At 40.5% G+C, this 21,829-nt stretch overlaps 1 protein-coding gene across 2 annotated transcripts in view; it reads right to left on the bottom strand.

Moving 5' to 3' along the window:
* Window positions 1-3,115: 3,115 nt before the first annotated feature.
* Window positions 3,116-21,829, bottom strand: part of stat6 (signal transducer and activator of transcription 6, interleukin-4 induced) — a 65,827-nt gene continuing 47,113 nt past the window's right edge. For both annotated transcript variants that reach the window (XM_039010457.1, XM_039010458.1), the window contains 12 exons: window positions 19,962-20,049; window positions 19,579-19,701; window positions 18,861-18,953; window positions 18,500-18,703; window positions 12,836-12,930; window positions 12,325-12,458; window positions 11,955-12,104; window positions 11,664-11,730; window positions 11,405-11,473; window positions 11,187-11,234; window positions 8,777-8,884; window positions 3,116-6,150 (listed from right to left, as the gene is read on the bottom strand). In XM_039010457.1, coding sequence (XP_038866385.1) covers window positions 6,090-6,150; window positions 8,777-8,884; window positions 11,187-11,234; window positions 11,405-11,473; window positions 11,664-11,730; window positions 11,955-12,104; window positions 12,325-12,458; window positions 12,836-12,930; window positions 18,500-18,703; window positions 18,861-18,953; window positions 19,579-19,701; window positions 19,962-20,049 — 1,240 coding nt within the window. In that variant the 3' untranslated portion in view covers window positions 3,116-6,089. The remainder of the gene's footprint in view (window positions 6,151-8,776; window positions 8,885-11,186; window positions 11,235-11,404; window positions 11,474-11,663; window positions 11,731-11,954; window positions 12,105-12,324; window positions 12,459-12,835; window positions 12,931-18,499; window positions 18,704-18,860; window positions 18,954-19,578; window positions 19,702-19,961; window positions 20,050-21,829) is intronic.

Below are 21,829 nucleotides of genomic sequence, written 5' to 3'. Positions count from 1 at the left end.
TTTAATACATTCACATAATTTTCCTCCCTCATGATGCCATCTATTTTGTGAAGTGCACCAGTCCTTCCTGCAGCAAAGCACCCCCACAACATGATGCTGCCACCCCCGTGCTTCACGGTTGGGATGGTGTTCTTCGGCTTGCAAGCATCCTCATTTTTCCTCCAAACATAACTATGGTCATTATGGCCAAACAGTTCTATTTTTGTTTCATCAGACCAGAGGACATTTGTCACACCCTGACCTTAGAGAGCCTTTTTATGTCTCTATTTGGTTTGGTCAGGGTGTGATTTGAGGTGGGCATTCTGTTTTGTTTTCTATGATTTTGTGTTTCTATGTTTTGGCCGGGTATAGTTCTCAATCAGGGACAGCTGTCTATCGTTGTCTCTGTTTGGGAACCATACTTAGGTAGCCCTTTTTCCCTCCTTTTCGTTGTGGGTAGTTAACTTTGTTTGTGGCACTAATGCCCTAAAGCTTCACGGTCGTTTTGTATGGTTTATTGTTTTGTTTGCGACATTTCTAAAATAAAGGGAAAATGTACGCTCACCACGCTGCACCTTGGTCCAGTTCTTTCATCGGCCGTGACAACATTTCTCCAAAAAGTACGATCTTTGTCCCCATGTGCAGTTGCAAACCGTAGTCTGGCTTTTTTATGGCGGTTTTGGAGCAGTGGCTTTTTCCATGCTGAGCAGCCTTTCAGGTTATGTCAATATAGGACTCGTTTTACTGTGGATATAGATACTTTTGTACCTGTTTCTTCCAGCATCTTCACAAGGTCCTTTGCTGTTGTTCTGGGAATGATTTGCACTTTTCGCACCAAAGTACGTTCATCTCTAGGAGACAGAACGCGTCTCCTTCCTGAGCGGTATGAGGGCTGCGTGGTCCCATGGTGTTTTTACTTGCGTACTATTGTTTCTACAGATGAACGTGGTACCTTCAGGCGTTTGGAAATTGCTCCCAAGGATGAACCAGACTTGTGGAGGTCTACAATATTTTTTCTGAGGTCTTGGTCACTGAGTTTGAAGGTAGGCCTTGAAATACATCCACAGGTTCACCTCCAATTGACTTAAATTATGTCAATTAGCCTATCAGAAGCTTCTAAAGCCATGACATAATTTTCTGGAATTTTCCATGCTGTTTGAAGGCACAGTCAACTTAGTGCATGTAAACTTCTGGCCCACTGGAATTGTGATTCAGTGAATTATAAGTGAAATAATCTGTCTGTAAACAATTGTTGGAAAAATTACTTGTGTCATGCACAAAGTAGATGTCCTAACCTACTTGCCAAAACTATAGTTTGTTAACAAGAAATTTGTGGTGGTTGAAAAACGAGTTTTAATGACACTAACATAAGTGTATGTAAACTTTCGACTTCAACTGTAGGTATGTGTATTTATATATGTATGCATATGTGTATGTGTAGGTATATGTATATATATATTTACCAAAACAAAGATATGGGGGATTGGAAATGATGCAGACAATTACATTGATGGAAGCAACAATCTTTCCACAATATTAAGCTGATCCACTCCTTAAAAAATAAAAGGAAATAAAAAGAAACTGTGGGAAGCATTGGAGTCAACATGGGACAGCATCCCTGTGGAATGCTTTCAACACATTGTAGAGTCCATGCCCTGACGAATTGAGGCTGTTCTCAGGGAAAAAGCAGGGTGGGGGGGGCGTGCAACTCAATATTAGGAGGGTGTTCCTAGTGTTTGGTATACTCAGTGTATATGCCAAAGCGACTTATATGCGTGCATATATTTTACATACATGTGGACCCAGGAATTGAAACCACTATCCTGGTGTTGCAAGCACCATGCTCTACCAACTGAGCTACAGAGGACCACTAGTCTAGTGCGCTTTAGAGCAGATGTTTATCTGCCTGTGAGCACAAATCTGTCGCCATTCTCCTTCAAGAAGCATTGTGACTCTGGTGGGAGTGCTGATCTAGTATCTGTTATTCATTATGATTTAACAGACAAAACTAATTCTAGATCAGCAGTCCCACTCTGGAATGTTTTTTTGAATATGGGCCCAAGTGCCTTGGCTGGGAGGGAGGTGAATAGAAGTATGCTTATCATTGAACTGTGGAAACTCCAGATGGCAGTTGGTCAAGTTATAGAGTTGTTTTAATCCCTGTCTTAATCCTCATGGTGTTGATTCTATGTCTGTTTTGTGTTTCTTTGTCTAAAAAAGGAAATCAATCCAAAATTCAAGAAAGAGTCGAAGGATTATATTGTTTAGAAGACATACAAATACTGTTACATGCAAAAGGATTGTTGCCTATATTTGATGATCATGATGACGTCATTGAAGCAGGGCTAGTTAAATTGAATCAGCCGGGCAATAAGGGCATCTATGATGATGATACACAAAACCAACGAAACCAACTATTAACAAATGTCTAAAGTAGTGACACAGTGATCACGTCACGTGTTGAATTCAAATCCATAACACTAGATCTAAGTAACAATTATGGAATTATTGGAACTAGTCATACCAGGATCTGTGACTATTGTAACATACTGTAACACAAAGCCACAAATAACATTAAACTCTGGTGACTAACAACTTTTAGACATCCACGCTCACTCAATTCCATGGAAAATATTAAGGATAGCTGAGTAGTTCTTGAGAAAACCTCAAATGCATTTCCTTGATTCCTCACATCCTTTCTCCCGTCGGATGAGTTCAGAGGTCTCTGACAGAGTTGATAAAAGCTGCTGTTGAGAAAAGCCTGCAGTTATGTTTTAGTTTTGCTTCAGACTCTGTTACATTGTACTTGAACCCTACTTATACATGTAGGATCTTAATTTAGTCACTCTTTTGTTGCTGAGAATTTTCTTGCATGGCAGGAAATGCAAACTTGTAGTGTATTCAAGGTTTAAAAAGGCTTCTAAAGTTAGTAATTTCCACTTTAAAATATGAAAAATGTATCAACCCCTACAAAAAATGTCCATTATTTATAATGCACATAATAATTCACAATTCCTGTTGCTGCAGGATCATTTTCCTGCTGTAACAAACTGGCTCAAATTAAGATCCTACAGCTGTACATAAGGACTAAATAAGACTGTCATAGCCATGACATGACAGATGTCGTAAACAGTTGTGACAGTTTATGACAACTCTTTTAATAGTTCAAAGGAAAATAAATCTGAGTGAAGGTGGGTTGGTTTATATAGCCATGGGATTTATAGGAAATACATTTATTGTGGAAGTATGAATAATTATGACTTGTGAAGCATTCTGATTATAGTGCACACCCGCTTCATTTGCTCACAACAAATTTTAAAAAAGAAGAGAGAATGCTTCCGAATACATGTTTGAGCAAAATATCAAGATACCTTTTCATAGTTGAGAAAAAGACAGAATATATCATGGAGTATGACATTCCCTTAGAGATAACAAAAGCGCTACTGGTCATTTAAAAGTAACGTAGTAAAAATGACAGAGAAATAACAAAGCATTGAATAGAAACATTTTGTTTTCTATAATACATATACTATCATAATAGCAACCTATATTTGTGCCTACTCATCTGAAACAACTATATTTAATCTCATCACCCAACAATCAATGATTTAATATCACTCTACTATGTGACTATGTAGGTTATGTCATGGAATACTGTATAAGATGCCATGTAAAATCAACCATCTCTGTGCTATGGACATTAAAACTAGGTAAAACTAAGTTATTTACAATAAAAAGAAAACTTAAAAATGGAAAGATATTTTCATTTTAAGCATTAGAGATCCAAACAGAATAAAAAATATTTTTTGTGGGGGGTCTGAAAATGTGGAAGTCCCCTTGTAATCTACTAGGATATGAGGAATGTATAATTTGTACATACAAGCAAACAATGATAAATCATCAAACTACTACATAGTGAACTATCATATTGACAGCTAATAATGATGCCGGTATATTAAAGAAACACTTCACCTACTTCGAACCTCATATTCATTATATCCAGCCCCATAAGTGTCTACATATGTGCAAATGGTGTTTCTGAAATACTCCTTTAAATGGAAACAAAGTTTACTGTATAGAAAATATGTATGTAAGTACTGTATGAACACCCAACATGTACTTTATATGGCTGTGATCTGGTTTATTCCATTGTGTTAGAAAGCCTAGAAGTTTGTTCTCAGTCTCATACTGTAAGTAGCCTGGTTCCATATATGTTTGTGCTGGTATATTGCTAACTCATTTGGTCGTTGTCTTGGCTATACTATACTATTTATGTTGTCTGCATAATGTGGTAGTCTTCCCTTAGTGTACATCCATCAGTCTCATATCCTTTATCCCAAAAAAGACAGAATCGTGACAGACGAAACAGACCAATGCGCATGCGAGATTTGGTTCTGGGTGCCAAAATGCCAGGCCACAGCCTTTGCAAGAGATTTACTAAATAGATGATCCAATGGCTTTTAACACACTTCTATATTATAAACTAGGGCAGTGGTTCCCAGATCTGGTGGTCCTCAGCAAGGAAAAAGTCGAGAATGGGAACCACTGAACTAGGAGAAAGGAGTGATAGGTATTATGTCTATGTCTCTCAGAACATCTCGTCTCTCTCAATACTCTTGAGTCGATATTCACGTCATAAGAAATTCCCCTTGACCACGGCCACAAATTGGAGAATACAAACATTGTTTCCCATTGTACCCCATTATAAAAGAGCTAACTTCGTTGTCAATTTTTTGCTATACATAAATAACAAAACATGCCGAAAAGCTGCTGTGTTGTTCAATGTACATGTAATCAGGTAAAAAAATCCCAACCTATGGTTTGCAATGCTCCCACGTAGGGAAATAGAGCCTGCGAGAAGAGCCCTGTGGCTTCAGGATTTTTGGCGTGGGAGAGTGGGCACCCGGTGTCCAAGTAGGCTACACATAGCTATGTGTATGGAAAACATTACATCACATGTAAGACATTTAACTTATTTAGTATAATCCGTTTGTAACTCTACTCACTACTTGAAGCTTAATGTTCCAGTCGGTAGCTAGCTATCACTCACTCCCTCACGTGGCTGCTAGCACCGTCATGAAAAGGGGCATGAGAGAAGCTCCTCAATATTACGTTTTTCTAAGTATTGAGAACGCTCGGGAGCAGGCAATGTTGAAAAGTAATCTTTAAACATGTTTTACTTGTCTTAAATGTAGTTTTGTAATTTACTAAAACAAGCAGACAACAAGAAAATTGCGTTTGAAAAAGGTTGAGGTTTTGCTGTGAACTAACGGGGTAACCTAGGTAACCCTAGGTTGTTTTCCCCACAGGCGGGCAGGGGGCCGCAACGTTCTAATACCGACTGGGACTATAGATGCAGTAAATAGGTCAATCAAACTCGACTAAAACAATGGAATTGCCATGAAAACGCGTGAGGGAAAGATCCCGATTCTCCTCATTGCCCCCAGCAAAATTAGCTTACATTTCGGCTAATGTTTATAAGCGTATTTCACACTATGTTGAGGTAAAAATCGGAGTATAATGCTTGTATAGATGTCAACCGCATCACATGTTCATGTCATCATTACCAATCAACTGAATTACAGTTAAAAAATTACTACCACCGATTTCTGTATGCTAGCTATGCTAACCATTTTATACAAACGGAGTTAGCATTTAGCAGTCACTTCTAAACCTGAAAAGGGACAACTTCTACATGTTATGCAGCGAAAATCCTTACTAAAAAGATTGCTGTCAGAGTGCAGTATAACTGCAGTATGCAACAAACACCGTTTTTTTTACTGCTGTAATTTTGCAGTGTAACTGCAGTTAGAGTGCAGTATAATTGCAGTTATTCTACAATTATGCGTCTTAAAATACCACAGTCGACTGCAGTTCATGCACTTTTACTGCAGTTTTAAAACGGCAATCTTTTTTTGTAAGGGAACAGCCAAATACATCCAAAACGGACTTGAGTAAGCACATTATGGGCCTGTTACAATACATAAATCAAGACTGATTTGACGAATATCCACTTTGTTAGATCAGAGTGATGAGAAACTGTCTCCACTGGGCTCCTCCTCCTCTTACATTCCCCCCTCGTCCTCCACTTCTTCCTACTCCTCCTTCTCCTACTCCGAGAGTGTGTTCAGAATCTCCTCTAGCTCCATCTCAGTAGTCGGGCCCTGGGACCTGAAAACACAAACACACAGTATATGGAGGAGTCTGAAGTGCTGTCCCAGTGAAGTGTCAAATACAGTGCCTTAACATACCCCTCAAATACATACCCCTCAAATACATAACCCTCAAATACATACCCCTCAAATACATACCCCTCAAATACATAACCCTTAACGTATTCTACAATTTGTTGTTACAGCTAGAATTCAAAATCCATTAAATTCCTTTTTTTCACCCATCTACACACAATAAATACCCCATAATGACAACGTGATTTTATTTTTTATTTTTTTTGAAATGTTTGCAATTTTATTGATAATGAAATATAGACATATCTCATTTATATAAGTATTCACACCCCTGAGTCAATACATGTTAGAATCACCTTTGGAACCGATTACAGCTGTCAGTCTTTCTGGGTAAGTCGTTAAGAGCTTTGCATACCTGGATTGTACAATTGTTGCACATTATACTTTTTAAAATTATTCAAGCTCTGTCAAGTTGATTGTTGATCATTGCTACACAAGTCTTACCATAGATTTTCAAGTCAATTTAAGTCAAAACTGCAACTAGGCCACTCATGAACATTCAATATCATCTTGGTAAGCAACTCGTGTATATTTGGCTTTCTGTTTTATGTTATTGTCCTGCTGAAAGGGGAATTTGTCTCCCAGTGTCTGTTGGAAAGCAGACTGAGCCAGTTTTTCCTCTAGGATTTAGCCTATTCCATTTCTTTATATCCTGAAAAACTACCTAGTCCTTGCCAATGACAAGCATACCCATACCATGATGTAGCCACCACCATGCTTGAAAATATGAAGAGTGGTACTCAGTGATGTGTTTTGTTGGATTTGCCCCAAATATAACACTTTGCCATATTTTTTTTATTCTGTCCAGGCTTCCTTCTTTTCACTCTGTCATTTATGCTAGTATTCTAGAGTAAATACAATGTTGTTGATCCATCCTCAGTTATCTCCTATCACAGCCATTAAACTCTAACTGTTTTAAAATCACCATTGTCCTCATGGTGAAATCCCTGAGCGGTTTCCTTCCTCTCCGGCAACTGAGTTAGGAAGGGCGCCTATATCTTTGTAGTGACTGGGTGTATTGATACACCATCTAAAGTGTAATTAATAACAGCATCATCCTCAAAGGGATATTCAATGTCTGTTTTTTCCCCATCTACCAATAGGAGCCCTTCTTTGCAAACCATTGAAAAACCTCCCTGGTCCTTGTGGTTGAATCTGTGCTTGAAATTCACTGCTCGACTGAGTGACCTTACAGATAATTGTATGTGTGGGGTACAGAGATGAGGTAGTCATTCAAAGATCTTGTTAAACACTATTATTGCACACAGAGTGAGTCCATGTAAGTTATTATGTGACTTGTTAAGCACATTTTACTCCTGAACTTATTTAGGCTTGCCATAACAAAAGTGTTGAAGACTTATTTATTTTATTTTTATTTCACCTTTATTTAACCAGGTAGGCTAGTTGAGAACAAGTTCTCATTTGCAACTGCGACCTGGCCAAGATAAAGCATAGCAGTGTGAACAGACAACAACACAGTTACACATGGAGTAAACAATAAACAAGTCAATAACATAGTAGAAAAAAAAGAAAAAAAGAGAATCTATATACAATGTGTGCAAAAGGCATGAGGAGGTAGGCAATAAATAGGCCATAGGAGCGAATAATTACAATTTAGCAGATTAACACTGGAGTGATAAATCATCAGATGATCATGTGCAAGTAGAGATACTGGTGTGCAAAAGAGCAGAAAAGTAAATAAATAAAAACAGTATGGGGATGAGGTAGGTAAATTGGGTGGGCTATATACCGATGGACTATGTACAGCTGCAGCGATCGGTTAGCTGCTCAGATAGCAGATGTTTAAAGTTGTTGAGGGAGATAAAAGTCTCCAACTTCAGAGATTTTTGCAATTCGTTCCAGTCGCAGGCAGCAGAGAATTGGAAGGAAAGGCGGCCAAATTAGGTTTTGGCTTTAGGGATGATCAGTGAGATACACCTGCTGGAGCGCGTGCTACGGGTGGGTGTTGCCATCGTGACCAGTGAACTGAGATAAGGCGGCGCTTTACCTAGCATAGCCTTGTAGATGACCTGGAACCAGTGGGTCTGACGACGAACATGTAGCGAGGGTCAGCCGACTAGAGCATACAGGTCGCAGTGGTGGGTGGTATAAGGTGCTTTAGTAACAAAACGGATGGCACTGTGATAAACTGCATCCAGTTTGCTGAGTAGAGTATTGGAAGCTATTTTGTAGATGACATCGCCGAAGTCGAGGATCGGTAGGATAGTCAGTTTTACTAGGGTAAGTTTGGCGGCGTGAGTGAAGGAGGCTTTGTTGCGAAATAGAAAGCCGACTCTAGATTTGATTTTGGATTGGAGATGTTTGATATGAGTCTGGAAGACATTTCAGCTTTACATTTTTTATTAATTTTTAGAAACATAATTCCACTTTGACATTATGGGGTATTGTGTGTAGTAGATCAGTGACACATCTCAATTTAATACATTTTAAATTCAGGATGTAACACAACAGAATGTGGAAAAAGTCAACGGGTGTGAATACTTTTTGAAAGCACTACATATCCCCTCTTCGAGTGTGGTGTCACTCACATGTCCGGGCCAGGGAAGAGTCCATTGGGATTGGAGAGGGGGTCAGGATACATCCCCCCCTGTAGGGGTACTGGGGCCAGCTGGAAGGGGGTGTGGAACTGGTTGTTCCTGATGAGAACATACAAAATACTTTGATTTTTATTTGTAGCTATATTCAATTATGTAACTGTTATTTAACCAGATGAGTCAAGTTAGCCTGTTTTTGAACTTGCCAACTCCAGTGACAACGAGTTTTCATGATAGCAGCAAACAGACTGGCACTCAGGCTAGAGTCCTGTTACTGGTCAACACATGAACTTCACAGTAGCTCACAATTGCATGAGACATGAAACTGACGGAGTCTGTCTGGGATTTAAAGCAAATGTCCAGTGTTTCCAGATTCCTATGAAATATGACCTTGAATTAATTATATGAGGGGAATCGTTTTCCTTCCTGTTTTAAATTAAGTATGTTAAAAAGCAGCTTTTCTGTATTGGAATGGTGTGGGCGTATACCGGCCATAGAAAATATTGCAAACACATGCATAAACACACAAATTTACCCAGAATATCATGTTGTTCTCAAGGCATAAAAAAAACTGATTTTTGTTAGGAATATTGTTTGATCAAAGTAAGGCTAGTTCTAAGACTCTGTGTGCTACATTGCTTCATTTCTTGTTACAAAAGGAATAACCTACTAGAATGTATTATTGTGACATCCAACCCCGTGATGGGGCTGTTTGTCACAATTGAACCGAGTGTGTTTGCTGACTAACGACTCCATGTTGGAATAAGAGATGTTAACGTTGAAATGAGTCTTAATATATACTGGTGCTGAGAAATACGCATCAGAGTAAAAAGTGTGACAACCAAATACCCTACACCCTACTGTTGTACTTGCCTGTCTTGCAGGAACACTTACACTTCTCTTTTCTTAATAGCACTGACTTTGCTGATAGCAGCTTTGTTGAGGAAAATGTTTACTATGACATGTGGTTGTCTTACCTACAGTGCCGTGAAAAAGTATTTGCCCTCTTTTTAATTTGTTACTGAATGTTATCAGATCTTCAATCAAAAGCTAGTATTAGATAAAGGTAACCTGAGTGAACAAATAACACAACAATTACATAATTATTTCATTTATTGCATAAACAAACGTATGCAACACCCAATGCCCCTGTGTGAAAAAGTAATTGCCCCTCAATAGCTGGTTGTGCCATCGAAACACTTCCTGTAGTTGTTGATCAGTCTCTCATGTTGCTGTAGAGGAATTTAGGCCCACTCTTCCATGGAGAACTGCTGTGACTAAGCAACATTTGTGGGTTTTCAAGCATGAACTGCTCGTTTCAAGTCCTGCCACAACACCTCATTTGGGATTAGGTCTGGACTTTGACTAGGCAAGTTGTCCAGGTCCTGAGGCAGCAAAGCATCCACAAACCATGGTATGAGGTTCTTACTGTGGAATCCAGTGTTTGGTTTTTGCCAGGCATAATGGTACCCATGTCGTCGAAACTTTTGAATCATCTGTCCATAGAACATTCTTCCAAGAGTCTTGATGATCATCCAGGTGCTTTCAGGTGATATTTGGCAAACTTCTGTCAACTTTTTGGACGACATGGGTCCCATTATGCCTGCCGAAAACCAAACACTGTATTCCACAGTAAGAACCTTTAACCAACAGTCAATCATGGTGGTGGTAGTATGATAGTTTGGTGATGCTTTGCTGCCTCAGGACCTGGACGACTTGCCTTAATAGAAGGAACCACGAATTCTGCTCTGTATCAGAGAATTCTACAGGAGAATGTAATCCATCTGTGAGCTGAAGCGCAGCTGGCTCATGCAGCAAGACAATGATCCAAAACACATAATCAAGTCTACATGAAAATGGCTAAAAAGCAGCACATTTGACGTTTTGGAATGGCCTACTCAAGTCCAAACCTAATCCCAATTGAAATGTTCTGTCAGAACATGTAATGAGCAGTTCATGCTTGAAAACCAACAAATGTCACTGAGTTAAAGCAGTTCCTCCACAGTGACTGATCAACAACTACAGGAAGCGTTTGGTTGGAGTCATTGCAGCTGAACCAGCACAACCAGTTATTGAGTGTAAAGGGGCAATTACTTTTTCACACATGGGAATTGTGTGTTGCATAACTTTGTTAATTAAATAAATAAAACAAGTATACTTTTTTTTTGCTATTTGTAAACTCAGGTTCCCTTTATCTAATATTAGGTTTTGTTTGAAGATCCGATAACATATAGTATCAAAAATATGCAACAATAGAGAAAATCAGAAAGGGTACAAATAGTTTTTCACAGCACTGTAGCTATCTTAAGATGAATGCACTAACTGCAAATCTGGACAAGAGTGTCTAGTAAATGTGTTTTCCCGGCACTGTATAGTTTATCACATTGACTAACAAGGTACTTACGGAGAGAGAGAGTAGAATGGTGATGCACTGGCTCCATTCCCCTGGTCCCTAAGAGAGAATGATGAAGACCTTGTGAAGTCTGTTTGTGTGTGTGTGTGTGTGTGTGTGTGTGTGTGTGTGTGTGTGTGTGTGTGTGTGTGTGTGTGTGTGTACATGTGAGTGAGGGATTCAGACTCATCTGGCGTGTGTGTGTGTGTAAGTAAGTGATTCAGACTCACATGGAATAGAAAGAGGAATTGTTGTCCTGTGGGGTCTCACTGCGCTGAGGAGAGTCACAGTGGGCTTCCCTGCAAACACACACACACACACACCAATAATTCACAACACATAGTATGCTTTTAACAACATCATGTTAGGTAACAAGGTTATGTCCCAAATGCCACCATATTCCCTGGTCAAAAGTAATGCACTATATAGGGGATAGGGTTCCATTTGGGACAGAACCTTGGTTAGTTACATAGTTTCTGTGTAACTTACACTCCTACTTTGGTCTGGATGGAGACTAAGAGGTATCCCGAGGTGGTATCCCGAGGTAACGGGTTATCTGGTCAAATGAGGCAGGGAAGAAGATTGGAATTCCCATTTAAACTGAGAATTCTTACAATTGTCATAATATTAATCTAATTCAAAGCTTCTTCTCACAAATAATATTCTATCGCTCTCTGTGTGTCTCTGTCTCTCTCGTTCTCGCTGTCTATCTATCTGCCTCTCGCTCGCTGTCTCTCCGCCCCCCGCCCCACTCTCTCGTTGGTCAACAATAGGACTTGCCTGTGTAGTATTTTCGGAACACGTCATTCTTCGGCAGATCTGGATACACGTGTGTGATGAAGTCGATGTCTTGAATACGGTCACCAAGGGAACGGATCTCCAAGTCTCTCTTGGTGGACGGTTGAATATTCTGGATCTTCTGGCCCCCGTCTGGAAAGAGGGATGGAGGTTGGAGGGAGGAAAGGAGAGAGAAAGAAAGGCCACTTTAATAGGAATATATCTCAGGATTTCTGGAATCCAGTGTTCCATTCCAGAGGTAAGCAGTCAGAATGGAAAAACAGAGCATGAGAAACTCCAATAGAGACTGTAAACCAAGTCGGAAAATTACTTTGAGTGGACAGACAGACGGACGGACAGACTAAACCCTTACTCTCTGATGGAGCCACGTATGCGATGGTGATGCCTCCTATCTCAGAGTCGCTGAAGCGCAGTAAGAAGGTCCCGTTGGGCCGGTCCTTCAGAATCAGGTGGAGGTGCTGCTTACCGATGAAACCAAATATCAACCTAGAGGAAGGAAGACACCAGGACACACAGTTATCTATGTGTGTGTGAGTCATATACATTTTCTTTTAAATACTTTAACTGTGCTCGATTGAACCAATGGAATAGTCCCAAAGGTGCAAACCCTGTCCATCTGACACTCAAAACAGGCTTGAATCTTTGAAACACTATTTGAAACCAGGTCTTCTCTGTGTCTCTCACTGGTAGACAGTCTTATTTATTAGGACACACTGTAGCAAAAACATTTTCAAAGTCAAATTAAAACAAGCATTTCTTATTGGATAAGTTCAGGTAGTCCTTTCCTGTTTCAGTCTGTTTTCTTCCGTTTGGTGCTTAATGAACAGGCCTAGCTCTGTCTCTGACTGGCAGACATGACTCACCCGTCACTCCAGTAGCTCTTCAGGTGCTTCTTGGTAAGCTCTATCACACCATCAAACCACTGCCAGAAGGTGAAAGGTCGTCCAGGGAGCACCTCCTGACCAACGAAATTACACTGTTTAATCCCTCTGCTTGTTACATTTCACTCTGTTCTGTCCACAATATTACTAGCAATCATGTGGCATATGGAGTTACCCTAGAGGTGGTGGGTGCCTACCCACTGGGCACACCACGTAATTTCAACGTAGAAATGTGGGTAATATTTGGTTGAGACCAATGAGATTTCAACCTTTATTCACCCACTCAGCCAGAAGTTTGTTGAATTCCCAATGTGTTATCCCTATGCTTCAACCCACCTAAAAGCACAATTGTATCGATGTGCGCTGAGAGTCGGGAAGCAAGTTCAGAGAGTGAGTGTTTTAATAAATAAACACAACATAATACAAAAATAAGAAACACAAACAATGCACAGAACTGACACAGGAACAGAAGCAATGATGCCTGGGAAAGGAACCAAAGGGAGTGACATGTATAGGGAAGTGATGGAGTCCAGGTGAGTCTGATGGCACGCAGGTGCGTGTAACGATGGTGACAGGTGTGCGCCATAACGAGCAGCCTGGTTAACTAGAGGCCGGAGAGGAAGCACACGTGACAACAAAGTTCCAATGGAAAAACTATGTCTGACTTTTGGTTTAAACTTCACATCCAAATGTGTTATTACTGTACTTTCAACCATTTAAAAGCAGAACAAAGTTCAAATGGGGATACAATGTCAGATATTTTGTATTTATACAACTTAATGTGTTATCACGGTGCTTCATATAATAGCACAACCAAATGACCAGGGCCTGGTTTCCCAAAAGCATCTTAAGGCTAAGTTCATCGTTAGAACCTTCGTAGGAACATGGTTAAATCTCTGAGCTGTTTCCAAAAACCATCGTTACTAAAGTTGCACTTGAAAATGCACTTTAGCGACTGCCTCAGACCATATAGAACAGCGTCACCTACTGCGTCACTTGATTCATAGAAGATCTCTTCTAAACATACATTCAATATGTTTATCTGTCTCTCTGTGACCGCAAAGTTGACTACAAATACAAAGTTGCCAATGTCTGTGCAATTGTTACAAACAAGCAAAGGATTCAAATGAAAACTGAGATGACTGCATTAACAGATAAATAGCCTTCACTGAGTATACCAAACATTAGGAACACCTTCCTATTATTGAGTTGCACCCCCCTATTTTGCCCTCGAAACAGCCTCAATTCGTCAAGGAATGGACTCTACAAGGTGTCTAAAGCTCCAATGCTGACTCCAATGCTTCCTACAGTTGTGTCAAGTTGGCTGGATGTTCTTTGGGTGGTGGACCATTCTTGATATACATGGGAAACTGTTGCGCCTGGCACCTACTACCATACCCCGTTCAAAAGCACTTAAATATTTTGTGTTGCCCGTTCATTCTCTGAATGGCACTCGTACACAATCCATATCTCAATTGTCTCAAGGCTTTAAAAAACCCTTCTTTAACCTGTCTCCTCCCCTTGATCTACACTGATTGAAGTAGATTTAACAAGTGACATCATTAATGGATCATAGCTTCCACCTGGTCAGTCGATGTCATGGAAAGAGCAGGTGTTCTTAATGATTTGTACACTCAGTGTACAGTAGGCCTATAGGCCAGATAGGTGTTTACATTTCAAAGATATTAAAATCAATTTCATGTTCATTCAATTGAATTTTATTTAGCTATTTGGGTAATCTGTAATTTTTGATAATGATATGTATCCTAACATGCTTGATGATGTGCCAAAATCTTGATTGAGTGCATTATTATATGTTAAGCATTAGAATAAGACGCCTCAATATTTGCAGCCATAGGTGATAATATCTGTCACGCCCTGACCATAGAGACGCCCTTAGTTCTCTATGATGTAGTAGGTCAGGGCGTGACTAGGGGGTGATCTAGTATAGATATTTCTATGTGGGTGCTAATATGGTTCCCAATTAGAGGCAGCTGTTTATCGTTGCCTCTGATTGGGGATCATATTTAGGTAGGTTGTTTCCCCACCTGCATTTGTGGGATATTATTTTGTGTTTTGTGCATGTACACCACGTAGTCACATTTCGGTGTTAGTTTATTTGATTTATTGTTTTGTTTTGCTAAGTTTCACTCTATAATAAATATGTGGAACTCAACATCCGCTGCGCCTTGGTCCGTCTCTCCTCACGTTCGTGACAGAATATCCCACCAATCAAGGACCAAGCAGCGTGCTACGATGGGGAAAATAAGTTGGACCTGGGAAGAAATAATGGAAGGACAGGAGATCCTTCCTTGGCAGGAGTCACAGAGGACGCAAAGAGAGAAAGGAGGACAGCGACGACGCCGGGGTTCGCGGCCACAAAGAAAGCCCAAAAAACAGCCCGGAAATATTTTTGGGGGGAGCACAAGGGGTGGTCGGCGGAGCCGAGGAGTGAGCCAGTCTGGGAGAAGAGGGAGAAACTGGAGGAGAGTGAACGGAGAGAGTCAGAGACCGTCAGTGAGTGGATGGAGATATTGGAGGAGAGAGAACGGAGAGAGTTGTTGAGTTGATGGGAGATGCACTACATTTGCCCTAAGGAGCGTGTTATCAGTTTAATGCCACCTGAGTCAGCTCTCCGTACTCATCCTGAGGAGCGTGCTATGAGTCTGGTAAAATCTGTGCCGGCTCCACGCACCAGGTCTCCAGTACACCTTCCCAGCCCTGTACGTCCTGTGCCAGCTCTCCAAACTCGCATTGAGGAGCGTGTCATTTGTCCGGTACCATTTGTGCCGGCTCTGCGCACCAGGTCTCCAGTGCGCCTCCACAGCCCAGTACGTCCTGTGCCAGCTCCTCGCACTCACCGTGCAAAGTGTGTCATCGTTCCGGTACAATTGATGCCGACTATACGCACCAGGTCTCCAGTGCGCCTTCACAGCCCAGTACGTCCTGTGCCAGCTCCTCGCACTTACCGTGCGAAGTGTGTCATTGAACCGGTACAATTGATGCCGGCTATACGCACCAGGTCTCCAGTGCGCCTTCACAGTCCGGTACCACCTGTGCCGGCTCCACGCACCAGGCCTCAAGTGCGCCTTCCCAGTCCGGTACGTTCTGTACAGGCTCCACGCACTAGGCCTCCAGTGCGCATTCACAGTCCGGAACCTCCTGCGACAGTCCACAGTCCCGATCCAGGGCAGGAGCTTTCCTCTGCACCGATGCCCAGTCCAGCTCCATGGCAGGAGTCTTCCTCTGCACCGGTGCCCAGTCCAGCTCCATGGCAGGAGCTTCCCTCTGCGCCGGTGCCTAGTCCAGGCACGGCGTCCAGTCCCGCTCCATAGCAAGAGCCTTCTTCTGTGACGGTGCCCAGTCCAGGCACGGCGTCCTGTCCCGCTCCAAGGCTGGAGCCTTCCACTGCGCCAATGCCCAGTCCAGGCACGGCGTTCAGCCCGGCGCCATGGCCGGATCCGGGGTCTGGGCGGGGGCTACGACCTGCACCGGAGCCGCCACCGACACTAATCACCCCCCCCCCCCCCACCCTCCCCATTTGGTTTCAGGTTTTGCGGTCGGAGTCCGCACCTTTGGGGGGGGGGGGGGGGTACTGTCACGCCCTGACCATAGAGAGCCCTTAGTTCTCTATGGTGTAGTAGGTCAGGGCGTGACTAGGGGGTGATCTAGTATAGATATTTCTATGTGGGTGCTAATATGGTTCACAACTAGAGGCAGCTGTTTATCATTGCCTCTGATTGAGGATCATATTTAGGTAGGTTGTTTCCCCACCTGCATTTGTGGGATACTATTTTGTGTTTTGTGCATGTACACCACGTAGTCACGTTTCGTTGTTAGTTTATTTGATTTATTGTTTTGTTTTGATAAGTTTCACTTTATAATAAATATGTGGAACTCAACATCCGCTGCGCCTTGGTCCGTCTCTCCTCACGTTCGTGACTATCTCTCTAGGACCTGATCTGTCGTCAGTATTGTGGAATAACTAATGCTAAGGTAAGATTTGAATGGAGAAAGCTGATCGAAGGGCAGCGCTGCCTTTCTTTTGATCCTATCAGTATCGAAACATGCCTCAATGGCGCATTTAGCGAGCGTTTTGTCTGCGTGGTGTTTTGGGAAACGCGTGGTACATCTTCGGCCGTTGCAGGAAAGATGCATCCTTAAAATATTCATAACCCTAAATTCCATTGCTATCGGGAAACCGGGCCCTGGATTGTAGTTGAGATTACATTAAAAGTACATGATCAATGTTGTTCAAGATTCTGTACAGACCTGCAACCTTGCTATGATTACATAAGAAGACATTTATTAACAGAAACCTCAATGTGGCCATGGATATGTTACTCATTTTAAGGTTGAATGTTACATTAGTTTGTAAGACAGCCTTAACGTTAGGCTATTTACTGTATTAGGAAAGTAATAATGAATTGTGTTTGGTTGACAACGCAACCAAATATCAACATTTAAAGGATATGTACTGTATCTAAGGCTTGGATAGTTTAATCTGAACCACTGGCTTAATCCTATTCTTTCCCTTTGGTTTTTGGTCATGAATCATTAATTTGTAGACAAACTGGAATTAAAACCAGATTAAGTCAGTGGCCCGGATAGAACTAGCCAAGCAGAAGATGCATCTCATTCAAATGTTGATATTTGTTTGCATTGACAACCAAAACACAATTCAAGATCCAGTTTGTCTACAAATTAATAATTGATATGTTGGATTTAGGTCTCCATCCTAACCAAAAATCAAAGTTAAATAGGACTAAATAGCACTTTTTAAATGCACTTTTAAATAAAGTTTGATTTAGTCCTATTCTAAGTTAGATGTTTGGTTGAGACGTGAATCCAACATATTAATTATATATAGTCTATTTTTAGTTGAACCCTGGGTTAAATTGAAACAATAGCTGTTGTAAATGCTATATAGGCCTAAATAGTCTCATTGATGACATATGACTTGTAAAGTAAGGTTACATTTCATCTGTTAAATCTACCCTTTGGAATTACGTCAATAGCAACAGTGAATCTATTTAGTTATTAAGAGATCTCTCAGTAGTCATTCTCACCATAGCACATTGCTAATAGTCAGTGACAAAAATCAAAGCTGGGCTTGGTTAAAACACTGGATGGGAGACCAAATGGATCACTGTAGGTAGACCCAACTCTCCAGTAGGAGGTGCTGCCCAGTCTGTTTTTTTTCTGATAGTGGATATAAGATTGAATATCTGACGTTGTTACAAAGTTACAAATTCAACATATTTTATACAATGTTTGTCTATGTTGAAAATCGGTTACCATGATGACATAAAATGTGGTTGAAATGTCACCATCAAATCAACTGTTTATGCATAATATATATGTATTTAAATCGAATGTATTGTCCATGTAGATTCCAAGTCACAATACGCTGACAAAGTATATTGAAACAACATTGATTCAACCAGTTTGTACCCAGTGGGTAAAGACTGGTGTGTGTGTGTGTGTCCATGTTGTGAAATTGTTAGGTTAGATTACTTGTTAGATATTACTGCATGGTCGGAACTAGAAGCACAAGCATTTCGCTACACTCCCATTAACATCTGCTAACCATGTGTATGTGACAAATAAAATTTGATTTGTGTGTGTGTGCGTGCGTGCGTGCACCTTGTTGAACTGTGCCCAGGATACCAGCATGTTGCTGTAGTCTCCAGCGATGTCTGGCTTGTCGAAGATCTTTTGGGCCAGGAAGTGTTGGTTGTAGTTGTCTAGGCAACGCTGCGTTCCGACCTCCGACATGAACTTACTGTTCAGGGTCCTGCACATCTGCTTCCAGGGAACGCGCTCCGGAACCAAAAACGGAATCCTTTCCTGATGACGTCATAAGATTAGAGAAGGTTGATGTTGTGAGTGAAGTGAGCAGACATACTGTTTAGTCTGTGTTGATAGTGGGTGTGATATGAGAGGGAAGAGAGTTTAGAGAGTGAGAGAGCAAGAGAACGAGGGATGGCCAAAGGCAGGCACTCACTGGTTCAGAAAAGGCACAGTCCCAGATGATGGTTGCTAGGGCATTGTTATCCTGACTACCGTGAACGATCACCACCACCGGCACAGAGATCATCTACAAGCACACAGGAGAGCAACACCATGTCAGTACAGCCATACTAATAACTGATCATCAAGACAAAACCTTTCCATTGAGGATCTAAACTATACTTGTACAGTGTGTCGTGAGATGCTGTATATTTTGCAGTTCAAATTAATAACATTTCAGCCTGGGTGCCAGTCTGTTTCTGCTCTCTTGCCAACTCCTTATGGAATTGTCATGCCAATGACAGCAATGGAGTTGGCAAGAGCATAAACTGATCTGGGACCAGGTTAATAACACATGTCACCCTAAGAGAATTTAGAGATGTGGCACAATCTGTCTGCATGTCTCAGGCCTGCTGTGCTATAATACTGCTATTACCAAGACGTTAAGAGATAAAAAGTGATGTCTAATCGTACATGTCAAACCTCAATTGACATTACACAGGCAAATGGGCGAGACCAGAAAAAGAGTGTAGAAAGAGACCAATACTTTGTCATACCACACAGTGGTGTCATTCGAGCTTTGACATGTACCTCTATGTTTGATCGGGCTGTACAAGTGTTATTAAATGTTGAATTGAATAGAATATTAACATTACAGAGGCCAAAGGGAGAAAGGATTTGGAGCAGAAAAGGAGGGGAGAAGGACACCTGACCTGTATTCTGTAGGGAATGTCACAGCCAGTGATGCTGATCTCTGTGGTGAAGAAGAGAGCAAACTTCTCCTCTGTAACAGACTCTGACCCCTTTCTGTCTGCTCGCTTGATCTTCTTAATAGACTGGAGGAAATTACAGAATAAGATATCACTTTATGAAGAATATAACAACAGAACAAGATAAATAGCTTTATGACCTATAATTTCATTTTGAAATAATTATAAGAATGACTTTTTCTTACATATCTTTAAGACATACAGATTATTTTTTTATTTTTTTAATCTTCAAATCTGGTTGAAAAAAAATCTGGCAAATATGACATTACAGGAAGCGACACAAGAAGTTTGACAGTGCATGGTAAAAGCAAGGCTGCAGTACATACCATATTCCTGAAGGTGGCACATGTACTCTTGCTGGAAGTGTTGTGTTCCAAAATGGCTGTGTTATTGATCAACTCTCCAACATTCTCACTGGAATAAACAGAACAAAAACACTTATTTAGACTCGAATATAACTTCTTAAAGGCCTACAGTAATATGGTGAGTGATATCCGTGTCTATTGTAGATTATGACTAATTGGCCTACTATGCTCTCTGCACAACTATTGACAGCCACCAAGGAAGTTGCTCACAGAAATGTGTTAAGGGATGGATTGAAATGTACAGAATGGGTACCTGGAGAAAAATGGGGAAGGGTCATGCTTTTTACATTTCAGTCAAGGGAAGGGTTTAGTTTTTTTTTTTTTATTAGTCCAGGGGAGGGACATGTAATTTGTAATTGCTGAAAGTTCAATATTTATCAGTGTTTTGGAATTAGTTGCTTATTAGGCTATACAGTGCATTCGGAATATATTCAGACCCCTTGACTTTTCCCACATTTTGTTACGTTACAGCCTTATTCTAAAATGGATTAAATTGTTTTCCCCCCCCTCAATCAATCTACACACAATACCCCATAATGACAAAGCTAAAAAAAAAGGTTTGGATTTTTTCCCACATTTATATATATATATATATATTTAAAAAAAGAAGAAATATCACATTTACATAAGTATTCAGACCCCATAGTTGGGAAGAGACTTTCGATGTACCGATTGCATGGCACATGGTGTATGAATTTACATGCAAAAAGACGCCGGAATCAAAACTTAAACTTAAATTATTATACAAAATTCTTGCAACCAATAGAATGTTAAATATATGGTGGATACAATCTTCCCAGCTATGCAGATTTTTCTGCGAGGAGGCAGAGTCATTAGATCATTTATTTTGGTACTGTCCATATGTAGCTCGTTTTTGGTCACAGCTCAAATAATGGCTGAAGAATTGCAACATTTACCTAGAGCTAATGCTGCAGATAGCAATAGTGGGTGATTTGATAAGTCATAGTCAATCGATCAATAATATAATAGTTATTTTAGCAAAAATTTGTATCTTTAATTTACAATCTGTAGAAACTATGAGAATAGAAAGGTTCAGTACTTTTGTGAAGCATCACAGCACAGTTGAAACATATATGGCAAATAGAAATCCAATATGGATGGTGTTAAGAGATAGATGGGAGGGGTTGAATAGAGCTGAAGGGTGGGACTAATAAAACCAAGATAACAAATGTAAAACATACAGGGACTGTAAAATGTACATAGGTTCAGAACTTTTGTGAAATAGCACAGTTACAAATATATGGCAAATAGAAATCAAACTGGATGGACATCAGAAATAGAGGAAGGCCTGGACTAAAAACAAACAAAATATAACTATTGTAAAATAGATTGTGTCTGTAAAATATATATATAGTATGTATAAACTGGAAGTAGAAGCCTAAGTGTTATTGTTTATTAGTTTACTCCAATTGGGGTAAGGGTGGTAGGGTTTACGGGGAATAATAAAGGCAAAAATATTCTAAAAAGATATGTGTATATACAGTTGAAGTCGGAAGTTTACATACACTTAGGTTGGAGTCAATAAAACTTGTTTTTCAACCACTCCACACATTTCTTGTTAACAAACTATAGTTATGGCAAGTCGGTTAGGACATCTACTTTTTGCATGACACAAGTCATTTTTCCAGCAATTGTTTACAGACAGATTATTTCACTTATAGTTAGCTGTATCACAATTCCAGTGGGTCAGAAGTTTACATACACTAAGTTGACTGTGCCTTTAAACAGCTTGGAAAATTCCTGAAAATTATGTCATGGCTTTAGAAGCTTCTGATAGGCTAATTGACATCATTTGAGTCAATTGGAGG

Source organism: Salvelinus namaycush, chromosome 16, assembly GCF_016432855.1.
Source record: "Salvelinus namaycush isolate Seneca chromosome 16, SaNama_1.0, whole genome shotgun sequence".
Taxonomy (NCBI): Eukaryota; Metazoa; Chordata; class Actinopteri; order Salmoniformes; family Salmonidae; genus Salvelinus; species Salvelinus namaycush.
Note: the sequence above shows the minus strand (reverse complement) of the source record. Positions and strands in the feature narration are given on the sequence as shown.